We start from the raw sequence: 12,833 nt of genomic DNA, 5'->3' as shown, positions 1-12,833 counted from the left end.
CAGGTTTACACACTCAACATTTGGACAACATTACAGTGTGGAGTACAGTTTTAGCTCATTAGTAGCTTTAACTTGCATCAGACTCGTGTCATGGGAGTTGCGTTTGCTTTACAGAGATGGTGGAAGCGGTTCGTTATTTGTATTTGACGTTGTGCTCTGGTCTTAACCAGTGGGAGCCTGCAGGGTGCCATAGAGAGGATGTCTAAGGAAACTAATGTGGGTGGATTGGTGTCCTCTGGGTCTGGAGAGGTCTGGATCTACAGTATTTCTGTGGGTTTGAGATTAGCAGAAGAGAGGCAGTGTGAGTGGGTACGTTCAGCACTCGTTCCTCAGGGGGAGGCCCCGGGAAAAGCAGAAAAAAGAAAACTGTAGGAAGAATGGAGCACAATCCAGTTACACCATCACAGTTACTGTGAAATTCTCAAGTGCAGTCTATTAGCGCACTTGCTTTATGTATTTGGAGTAGCTTTGATTTTTGCACATTGTTAATGCACGAACTGTTTTTCAGAAAATGGCAGCTTGAATTGTCAGTCACATCAAAATGGGTGCCCTTGGAGATGAACTGAGAGAGAGAGACTCAAATACAGGGAAAGATAGAACGGAAAGAGGGTGAGAGCAGAGCAAAAGAGAAGAGACACTTTAATAATAGAAACGATTTCAAGAAAAAAATCTTTTTTTTTTTTATTGTGATCCTTTCAACAGCTAAATGAGGCGATGTGTGCGTCCTGGTTTGATTTGTCTGCTAGGCCCCATGTCCGTTTATTGAGATTGAGAGTGTTCCCTGAGCGCAGTAATGAACCATTTTATGATTCATTATCCCACTGCTGATTCCTGCTGCCAAGTCTGCAAACTTTCTAATTAGCTTAGGTCAAACATTCATACAGTTTTTTTCTAATTATCGTTGCATATTACAGAATGGCCATTGCAACACAGCCACAGAGGAATAAATTGATGTGGGTGGTGTCGTTCAGCGAAAAACAGGTTGTATTCTCGCAGTGAATGTTACAGAAATTGTGAAGAAGAGGCAGGGATTTGCTATATAATTGCTCTGGGAGTATAATCTTTAAAATAATCACTGAGGAATAAGGATGAAAATGGCTATTGGTGACTATTTTGTAGATTCAGTAGAATCTAGCTGGTTAATTGGGTAAACAGAGGATACAAAGACAGATTGAATCAGTCTTAGGTTGCATTTACAAACCTCATTTCCAGAAAAGTTCCACAACTTGTTCATTAGCTTGAACCTTTATTTATCTTACAAAATTTCAAAGAGAAGATCTGAATTAGTTGCTTTTTGCAAATCTAGAGTCTAGACACTGCATTACAGCACCTTTACTTTAATGACACTATTTAAGCTTTTATGAACTGAGGATTCTAATTGTCACAATTTTGCTACAGTACCTGTCTGCTCAAAGTGCAATATTTTCCTACCTAATGCTAACCCTGAATGCACCTTTTATACCCAATCATGATACAGTCCCCTGATACCAATTAGGCTACAAGTTTTACATAAACCTTTTTGGGTGGATATGGTAGGCATCAATATTCTACATGTGTTTGTATTAACATAGTAAAGAACATAGCACATAAAAAGAATTCAGATAAATCAAAATTAAAGCACTTTGGGAAATATTAGATAATAATAATATGATTTATATAATATTATTATTATTATTTGCATCTTAAAAAAGGTTTACACACATCATCGCTGCCCTACACACCTGCCTGTCAGATTTTTTTATGTTATATATTACTTATTTCTTATATATAGTGAATTTTCTAAAGTATACCATTTCATCACATTAAACTAATGTTTAACTAATTACAAAATCACTAAAATCCCCAAATCACTACATAGCACTCTCTGCTAGCTTCCCTTTTGCTACAGCAGTCTCGGGTCTGCGGCTGGACCCCTCTGGGAAGCTCCCTGCAAAAATCATTCAATTCACTTTTGTAAAGAGCAAATTGTACGGGGTGTATGTAATGTGCAATGGAAAATTGAGTGCAACAGATACCGCAGATAGAGTGCCGATGCATTGCCGTATGAGATTTGAATAGAAGACAAAGATTTGCATCTGCAGGGTTTCATTTGACTGAAACTACCTCTGATGTCTCTCGTCTTGTTTAAAATGAATGAATTCAGCTCGGCTGGTACAGGAGTGACAAAGGCGACTTATGACAGACATACTCAGGTCTGTTCACAAAAGGAAAGGAAAGAAATAATGAGAGTGATGAGACTTGTGCTTTGTTACTTAATGATTTCGTATGCTGTTGCTCCATTTAGTGAATGTTCCCACTTTATTATGTCCTATTGCCTTAGAATTTAAATAATTATGTGATACATTTGTCATCTTAGTATCATAAGCTGTGAATTTGGAGATTTTTCTTCAGCTCAATGTAAAATTCCCTCTTTGCGAACGCCTGCGTATGTGTGAGCTTGTGCACTTGCCGGCCTGTGTTCGTTTCACATGCCCCAAGTTCCTTCCGGTGGAGGAAGCTTCCCTGTCAACCAACTCACGCCACATTGGAGATCAACTCAGCCCCTCTCAACATCAAACCAGATTTAAATGCGTGGAAAAAAAGCAAAAGTGATTTATGAAAGGGGGGGGAGAAACGAAAAGAGAGAAAGTGGAGAAAAAAAAGATGGAAAGCGATGGAGAGAGGGGGATAAGGGAAATGGGATTTAAAGTTAAACCAAAGGAGAAGAAAGACAGTATAAACACTGCAGGCTATATTTCTGTCATTTTACAGACTCCATCTTCCTCTCCCTGCCCCTCACCCATCCAGCCCCTATAGTGTGTACCCACTGAAGGGGCACTATCATGTACTTGCACACTAATTAGAACAGTCAGCACAGCAAAGTCTACTTCACTCACCACCAGGCTCACAAATTACATTTTTTTGTGTTTGTTATTTACTGCTCTTCTTTAATTGGAAACATTATTTGGAGGCGCACTCTGGAGGTGTGGTAAAATCTCTCCTTTCTGTCTTATTCACTATATTGAATAATTGTTCCTGCTCAGAGAAATTTCCATTTACCTGCAGCTCTCCCATTACCCTCGGAGATTAGCTCTTTTTCAATGACAAATTCACTCACTCACATACGAAACAGTTTGAATCCTTCACATTAATTTTTTGTTCAAATTCATTAAAGCAGCTGTTGCGGTGTCAAATACATTCTTATAGACTGCTTTGTAAAGTAAACAGCAAAGAATACAGATTAGGTTGTACAGTATCTTCTGAATTGTATTTTTCACAACCAAAGCTGCAAAAGACACATTATTTTCCCTATGAAGGCTTAGACTTTGTTCTAGTTTGTGGATGTGTGAACTGCTGCCAGTTCACGTTTCTGCAATTTCGTCTGCAGGATGAAAGGTTTTAAGGTTCGGTCTCTAACACTCAGCAGGCCACAAAGCAGCCCTGAAGGAAGAGGAAAGGAGAGACGGAGAGGAAGCACGAGAGAGAAGGCGGGGAGGTGTAAAAGGAATCGGGTTGACAACTCGGAGAGACGTAGGAAAGTGCTACATGAGATGCTGTGGTGCCGAAATATCGGTTTATCAAACTGCTTGTTTTACAGTTAAAAGATAAATTCTCACTTACCTTTTGCTATTTCACAGTGACGTCTTGAAATTATTCAGCATAACTGAGAAACTGCTGCTGCTGAACTTTGAAAAATGCCACCATTCAAAGCTGTGAGCATCACAAACAAACTTCTATTTACCTTCAATGTTTTTAGGCTGAAAGAGAAGAAACATTTCTCAAAAAACTATTTTGATGCTGCTCTCTTCGTTGGAGTTGATATTTGACATCACAGCCAAAGTTTGATTGTAAGTGTACAATAAGCTGTGTTAACTAGTATCTTTATATACAGCATCACCTAAACATTCAGCACCTCCCTTTATAATGCACTAGATCTTTAGGAAAATACTTTTTTTTTCTGGTTAATAACGAAGATTCAAGTGGAGTTGTGTGTGCATGTCACAGTGCTACAGTACCTGTCTGCTCAAGTAATGTCACCCACATGTCAAAGTAAGTAACTGAACGACACCATCACACTTTCTGTAGTCACCCCGTTTAAAAAGTCCAATATAAAAACGCTTTAAAGGAATTACAGTGATAATGGTTATGACTCTTCAAAGGGAATCAGTTAATAGCTTTAGCTCCATTACCATTATAGATTTCTTATGAGGGACCACTTGTGTTCCACTATGATATCTTTCAGGCAACTTAGCTTCGTTTTTTTTTTTTGTGTACAGTAAATGCATGCACCCATTTCTATAACAAATGAATACAGGACGTAAGGCGCATATCTGTTGGAATAGCTCCTTATCACAAGTATATCACTGTGAATAATGTGTGTATGAGGGCTTGAGGGGGGGTGGAGTTATAGTATAGAGGTGGTGGGAGGGTTGAGGAATGATCTCACGCAGAGATGCTCCATAAATCCCACTCATAATTGTTTCTCTACTTGGTGTGCAGTCTTGCTCTATAAAGGGGCAAAACCAAGGGTGCTCTAAATGTCAGGGGAGCGGCGCACTGATGAATTACCTTTTAAAGATATCAGAGAAAGGCGCATTTCACGTGAAAGATGTGCCCAGCCCGGCACCCGGAGGCCCCCCGTCTGCCTGTGTGCGCATATTTCCCCCCCCCAGGGGAAATCTGTCTTTTTCTCAACTGTCCAGAGAAGTCACGACATATCCTGACTAAATAAATCAAAGAGAATTAGTTTGCTGTGTTCTCTTATCTCTGATGTGCCCATTTTTCTGCAGAGATCACCTGCAGATGTGTGTGTTTCAGTGTGCGTGTGTGTGTGTGTGTGTGTGGGTGTGTGTTTGCAGTGTTGGACTGGCGGTGGCTGTGTCTCTGTCTGGTTTGGTTTCAGCTGGCAGCATAAACACACATGCTCTTCGGTCTGTTTTATTACCCTTGATTGAAACACTTGATTTGCATTTTGTCGGGTGAAAACAATGAAAACAGTGTCTCTTAGAAATTAAATGTATATATAACAGATTTACATTTTAACATTTTTTTTTAAACCTAACCACAGACATGAACTGTGGTGTCTCAGTCCTGCATTTTGTCCCTCAGTCCTTCACTCTAACCACCTCCACGTGACTCCGGTGCAGCAGATAAATGCGTGGCTTCAGCACATCGCAGCAGTTGAATTTGTATGTGTGCAGACCCTGAGATCGATGTGCCTGATAATCCGTCTTGTATAGGTGGAGTATAGCTAATACCTTGATGTTAGTCAAGGTAGGTGAGATGGTGCTAGTTTTAAACAGAGGTTGCAGGATGTCGCTTTGCCCTTGGCCTTTCTGGGACAGCTATCATTACAGACCCAGTGGCTCTCCAGATAAGAGTACCCAGGACTTCAGAGGACACACGCTGCCGCTGCAGCTACCTGCCGTGATAGCTCATGCTTAAAGGATAATACTTTTACACTTTATAATCAGATGATTCTTTGACCACAGAACTCAGATTAAATTGAAATGCGTGGTCTGGCTCCTTGATAATCTCACTAACATCAGGAAAATATAGTTTGGACACTCATGATCAGCATAGCAGAGATACTGAGAGTCTCAATAATTTCTCTCTGCAGTTCAGTCTTTCGAGTTCTTCGGAGCAGCTGGACTGTACATTTTCACCAGTGGGATATGGGCTCTTTAACATGACGCTGTTTTGATTTCTAATTGTGCTAGAATGATGGTGACGCCTCGGTTATCATAACTTCAGATAACAAACAGTGATTAACAGCGTGCTGCTGTTGAAGCTGGTTGTTCACCGACTACACACAAAGAGCAAAGGTGATCTGACATTTGTTAGAAAATATGAAAACCTCAGATAATCAATTCTTTGACCTTAGCCGTGCCTTAAAATCTGCCATTTTCAATTTAGCAGTGAATTGAAGTTTGTTTTGTGCCCCCCGTTCTTTTTCCCCCATGGGTGAGAAATTGCCTTTTTCGAGCTGTGAAAGCAGCCACTCATTCGTGTTAATTTCTGTGTTGCTTTCCATCAATTGTCCTCCCCCTCTCTCTCTGGGTTTTTATGTTTATTCCCATCTGTAGGGCTGCTTCTATCCTCCTCCATTCTTCCTTTGTGTTTATGTCTATGAATTTTGAGAAAAACATGTTGAGGAGCTCCCCTTGGTGATGGCAGCAATTTGGCTTTCATATATTCGTATCCTCCAGACACTACTTAGTGCTTCTGTAGTACTTGTGTGAGTGTGTGTTTGTGTGCATTTATTTTACAGGATGCTAAACTGTAATGCAACTTACCTTTTGTTTGGAGCCACGGTTTTGGTGAGGGTTTGGCAAAGTGCAGCGACCAATTGAAAGAATGAAAACTATCCTGTGTTTTTTGGGGTAATGTCAGCGTGAATGTGATTATTAAGAAGCTTTCCGCTCGCAGTGAAGCAGGTGAGCGGCAGATGGAGGACGCTTGGTGTGGTATTTCTTTCCTCTAAACTGACAGCTTATCAAAAAACTGGGCAGCAATTGAAAAGCATGGGGAAAATGGATAAAGATCATTTATTTGAGTGAAATTCAAACGACTGGGGTTGAGGAAACTGGACTTGTCTGCTCAGAAGCTTATCTATCTTCGGATGGCTGCGTAATTAAATCAAAGAAGCGAGTGAAGTTCTCCTCAGCTCAGCCCCTCGTCTTGTTTCCTCTTTAATCAGGTGGCTATTAAACCTCTGATTGCGCTCCCCATCTTCTGACTTAAGCTTAATTATTAAACACAGACTGAAAAGATTTTGGTTTATGTGTATGTGTGTCGGGGGTGCCTGTTGTCTAGTGTTGTAAGGCTGGAAATAAGAAAACATCATCTGGAAAAGTGAAAAAGTAAATAAGAAAAGTGTAAATACCATATCATGGGAGATAGATGCTGAAAGGAAGCGAGTTACACGTTGATGCTGATGCTGATGCTGATGCGGTTGAACCATTGTTGGTGTGTTCCACTTCGTGTTGACTAGATGATAAACACAAACATAAATCCACTTCAGAACTGCTTACATTTTACAAGAGCAGACATCCTCCTCTTCAACTCTCCTCTAAAAAATTCAGGACTTCCTTCCGCCGTCACATGCTGCGAGTGACATATGACCTCCTTCAAGGTCATCTGAGATTCCTCCTGTGCACCCTTCACAGATCGCCCAGATTGAACCGATGCCCTGCTCGGACGGCTACCGCCGGCTGAGCTCGCCGCATATATCCATTTTTATGTGCTCAACTTACTGCTGCTGGCACAGGCAAGGTTGCTTAGCAAGGAGAGCCGATCTTCAGGGTACAGAGAAAACAGCCTTTTACAGTTTGGTTGCACTGTATTTATGGCTCCTTCCTTGAGGTTTCTTATTAAGAAATAAGGGTAATTATCTGTTTATTTGAATATTGAAAAAACAGGTGCACAAAAATCACTAATACAAAACTCTAGGTGTAAATTGGATTAAAAAAAACTATTTTCACTGCCTGTATTTTAAATGACTTTATTTCTTTTTTTAATGCATACTTTAAGGGACTATGACACATAATCAGAAGCTTATTTGCATTTCTCTGTTTTTTCACTCTATATAACCGGGAGCATATTCTGTGCTGTTTACCAGACATTTGGATAAATTGTGTCCTCTTGCAGCTGAAATCACAAAAACTTTTAAGTCCATGGGGACATTAGAATCTAGGTGAAAGTCTGCTTAAGCTCAAAACTTCTTGTTTTGAAAACTTCTGTAATATGGGTACTTACTGTATTTTTTGTTTGTGTGTTTCCCTTCAGCCCCAGTCATCCTAAATGAGTTAAACTGGACACAGGCACTGGAGAGGGTCTTCATTGAAAACCGTCGGGAGGACAGCTCTCTGCGCTGGCAGGTGTTCGGCAGTGCCACAGGAGTGACACGATACTACCCAGGTACTCAACAGTTGCCTTAAGTCACGGAAAGATAAAGTCTAAATTTGACCTCGGGGCTTCTTGGCTGCGGAACATCTGCCAATCTCTTATCAGATGACTGTAGTGGTAACTCGATTGACCGAAGGAAATTATGATTACTTTGATCCAATCTGATCTGAAATATCGTACAGCGCACTATTGGCAGTAACTGACTTTCTTGCTCTCTGCAGCCACTCCGTGGAGGGCACCAAACAAGATTGACCTGTACGATGTCCGCAGAAGACCATGGTAAGAGTCATCTTTATAGAGAGCCTCTATCCACAGGCATAATATCAGTGTAGTTTTATTTCATTTCTTCAATTATCAATGCCTACTGGACCTTTTAGTCAGCATATGAAAAGAGTGTCCATTTTTCTCATAACATTTGAACGCTGAAGCAATTTTCAGAGCCATTTGTGTATTAAATTGGCCCATTTGGACTCCTTAGAGGCATTAATAGTGAAAAACAGTGACAGTGGTATTGCCATTTAACCCTTGATGTGCTGCACTACTGAATGATGCTGCTTAGAAGTCTTCTAGTATGGACTATGATACAAACCACCAAGCATTGACAGTATTTACTGAGCTATAAACTCACTGATTGAGGAATTTGGTTTATGTTTGTATTGTAGTCAAAACAGATACAATTCAAGTAACTATATACATACAATTGTTATATGTCAAAGATAATTTGAAATATGGATGAATATGTGAAAGTTCATCGTTGCGGTCCAGGTGAGTTTTGGACAGAATGTGTTGGGCACCAGCTGAGTTCAGCTGAGCGTTACGAGTAGCTCAGAGCGAACAGCCTCCAAACGCTACAAACACCATCAGCGGCAAAGTAAAATCACAGAAAACTGCAGAAATTTAACTTGTCAGTGCAACACCTGCGCTGTCAGCAGCACTGCTGTCACGCTGTCTTAAAGTTGTGACAAACTGTTATGATGTGATTTGAGTGTGTACTAGCAAAAATTGTTAATTTGTGTCTTGACAGTGAAAGTATAAGCTTCTGTCCCTGCACTGCGTTCTCCTTTCACTGTTGTGCTGAAGCTAGTCTGAGGTCTTTTCATCTCCCTGATCTTCTTCTCTTTGTTCATTTTTGAAGTAACTGACTTACACATACAGTATCAATTATTTAAAATCAAATCATTAAACTGCTCAATACTAAAATACCAATTTTCCAAATAGATTTCACCACATGTAGTGTTTTAAATCCTTAAATTCTCTTTTGTGTTAGTTCCAGTGCAGTTTAGTTTCTCCTGCAGACCTTCTTGCTTTTTTTCCAGCCTGCAGCTAAATAAAGGATTTTTTTTTTAATGGAATGAGATCAAATGTTTTCCTGACCCGTATTTATCTCGGTAAGTGATAATGTAGAATGCATTGTCTTGTGGTTACGGGGACAAAACGAGATAGGGCTAATGTTTTGTTTGAAGTGGCCACCTTTGTCTGCGGTTCTCAGTGCAACAGCTGATCCCTGTACAGAGTGCCACAGAGGGCGAGTGTGACAGACTGGACAGAACTAGGCTGCACTGAGCCAAACAGCGACTTCACACACCCGCCCAAGCTTCCTGTCCGTCCTTCCATGTTCAATCCACCTGCCACTGTCACATCAGCTTTGTGGCAGCCCTGCCTGTTGCCTGGTTACAGGTTGGAGTGAACTGGACATAATCATGACAGCAGTGTTGATTAGACCTGACCCCATTTTCCATCTCTGTCTCGGTCCTGCTTAAGCTGAGTGGCTGTTTGAGGTCAGACCAAGCTGTCAGATAAAGTCAACGAGCTCAGACCAAACAAGCAAAAGATTAGAACAGTAATCATTTACATTCTGGTGAAGTTTGATTGAAGCTCATGATCCTAAAATACAAAAGACTAAAAACTTGATACAAATTACGGATCCATAAAAAACGACATGGTGGTGCTTGAAATTCAGTTGAACTTAACTAAACACTGTTTGAGCTGTTAAAACAATCCACATAACAACAGTTAACAGTGACTTGCATTAAAATAAATCCACACACTCAGTTTACTCAGTTTTCATTAGTGTTTTTTTAATTTTACCACTATATTAATCTGCAGTTTGCTTCAAGTTTAGTCAGTGACATTATAGTCCCATCTTTTCACAGATATCATTATATCAGTTACGATGATTATGTGGGATTTATTATCAAGGTTAAAAATTAAAACAGCATGTAATTAACATTTACTCAGGTATAGCTAGTCATAAGGAACAATCCACATAATAACATACAAAAAAGACGAATCTAAATGTCACAATATTGTGGTTGTACTGTCGCGTTGTACCAGAGAGAAAATACTCAGTCAATACTAATCAGTCATAGGAGTCACATTGTTTTTACCATGTGCTGTAAATCATATTGCTTTACATACTGTAACTAAAGAGTTTGACCTATAATCAGTGGTGGCAGCTTTGTTTCATCACAGATTGTTCATTTTAATGATAAAACATATGTAGTTGCCTAACACCTCAATGCACCTGCAATCATCAGACTAATGAGGTGTTCCCTAACAATTTAGGGTAACATCTGAACTAGTCTCCCTATTGCTTCGCTGTCATAGTAGGCAGTACTATATACATGGAAAATACTGCAAAACACAAAGCACTGTGTAGAAGGACAAGTTGAAACAAGAATCCTGTCTTCGATCTGTCAATGTTTAATTCTCTTAACACATGTTTTGACGGGGGAGCTCTTCCCAGAGACAGGAAGGAACAGGAAAGCAGAAAGATGAGAGGGACTGCTGAGCGGCAGCAGCGTGTGAGACAAGGTTACACAGAGGAAGAGGTGTAGTTTCGCACAGAGGAACACCTTGTCACCCCCTGGTCCTCCATGTTTGTCACTGTCATTTCGGTCGAACCTTACCTCATGTCGGAGCCTTTGACATGCGTGCGGCCTGTTGCTTAGCAACTTCTGCGCCCAGCCGCATCGAGCGGCGGGGCCGTGGCAGGGAGTGTCATGATATGTCAGGTCAGACTTGTGTGATTATAGTCTAACGTGCTGTCTTCCCAAGTGACATTTTATGGAGAGTTTGGCCAATCGTGCACATTACAAGAGCACTCCACAGGGGTGTGATAAAAATGTTAACAGAATAGCAGCAGCCATCATTGGACAGTAACTCAATCCACAACGTGAAATTACCCCAAGTGACACAGGTGCAAAGATCAATGCAACACTTGGTGTTAAAGTATAATCTCAATGTAAATTCTCACCTTTGCAAATGAATGTAAATTACTAGACTTCCCTTCAGTAGCCAGACGTTTTGTTGACAGCATAATGGTAAATGCTATAGCTTAGACTAACAGGACTAAACAAGTTTCATGAAATAAAGTAATATCTAAAACGGTATCAAAATTTTGTTTACATTAACCACCGCAGTGATAACACACCAAGTCAGACTGTAGCAACAATACCCATGAAGATTTTGAAATGAGCCAGTGCGCATATCATTGAAAGCATTTCATTCCTCTTTTAAAAGTATCATAGTCTTGTTTAAAGCCCACAATTCACTCAGAAAACTACATCGCCAACATTAGCACTGACATCCAAAAAAGAAAGTGAAGGATGGTGGAGTTTGTTTTGTGTCTTTAGTTCATTCAATTTGTCAGAAAACACATGTAACTTATAAACAGTACGATGCATAAAGAAAGGTACTATATCAAACTGCTGTGTCTTGTATTAAAGTTACTGACAGTTAGAAGGAAACCTGTATGTAAAAAATAAAGGTTACTTTATGTTAATGGACATTTTCCATGGACAGATTTATACAATTTCATTTAACAATATAAAGTGACTTCACATACAAGTCGAGTTAAAAATGCACAAGCACAGATAAACACACTGTCTCACACATCCTCCCACACACCTATCAGCTTGTTTCTTCTCAAAAACTCACAGTTACATCAGGTCACATGGGCTGATATGCCACAAACACCACTATAGCAACTGTAATACATCGATGCAATTGTAAGAACATGCTTCAGTAACACTGTTTCTGGGAATAGCCCCAGAGATCAAAGATTTACAGTGGAGCGTGAAAGTAGCAGCCAGATTCCACAGTCAGTTTGTAGCTTAATAAACCTTGTAGCTTCACTGGGATTGATGGATGGTGGTGTGGCTTAGGTGGCTAGAGCTGTCCAGGTGAACTTCTGAGGTTCACCTGGACAAGAGGGGAAAATATCGGAGGGCGGACTTTCTCTACAGATGGACTTTCTTCCCATCTGCTCCCTCGCCAACAGCCCCAGGAAAATTAATGGACCAGTCAGCACAATTAATTGTCTCCAATTGCTCTGACATTAATTATTAACATTTGTCCATTATAATGTCTGTTCGTGTTATCACAGGAAGCGAAGCAAAGGGTGAAGTGAGGCAGAGGGAGAGGGAAAAGTAAAAGGGTGAAGAGAGAAATGACCAGAGACAGGCATGGAGTCCTGTTAGCCAAGCGTTGCAAGATCCCATTACCTCCCGGGTTCACAACAGCATGTAGGCTATATCACATATTGATTTCTTCAAAAAGTCAATCTAACCTCTTTGTAAATATTATGACTGCTGGTCAGTCCTTGAAGCCGAAGCTCCTCAAAATACCATTCCCAATATCTAGGCAAAAAAAAAAAAAAAAAGTCTGTGTGTTATTGGTGAGTGAAGGTGACACAAGGCTTTTGTAGGGTTACTAGACGATTCACAATAAACTAAAAAATATATTTCTGTTTGAGCCACAATGTAGTAATTATTACACTTTTTATACTGTATATCATTTAAAACAGATATATACAGTACATACATTACATGTACAGTGGCAAGAAAAAGTATGTGAATGGAGTTTTACTGTTTTCTGCATTAATTAGTCATAAAATGTGATCTGCAGAAAACCATAAAATTCCAAAAAGTTCACATACTTTTTCT

The 12,833-nt window shown here is 40.1% G+C and overlaps 1 protein-coding gene across 2 annotated transcripts in view; it reads left to right on the top strand.

The window, feature by feature from the left end:
* Window positions 1-12,833, top strand: part of cacna2d2a (calcium channel, voltage-dependent, alpha 2/delta subunit 2a) — a 126,695-nt gene that overhangs the window by 84,274 nt on the left and 29,588 nt on the right. For both annotated transcript variants that reach the window (XM_026346891.1, XM_026346890.1), the window contains 2 exons: window positions 7,768-7,899; window positions 8,109-8,166. In XM_026346891.1, coding sequence (XP_026202676.1) covers window positions 7,768-7,899; window positions 8,109-8,166 — 190 coding nt within the window. The remainder of the gene's footprint in view (window positions 1-7,767; window positions 7,900-8,108; window positions 8,167-12,833) is intronic.

The sequence above is a fragment of the Anabas testudineus genome, chromosome 5 (genome assembly GCF_900324465.2).
Source record: "Anabas testudineus chromosome 5, fAnaTes1.2, whole genome shotgun sequence".
NCBI lineage: Eukaryota > Metazoa > Chordata > Actinopteri > Anabantiformes > Anabantidae > Anabas > Anabas testudineus.
Note: the sequence above shows the minus strand (reverse complement) of the source record. Positions and strands in the feature narration are given on the sequence as shown.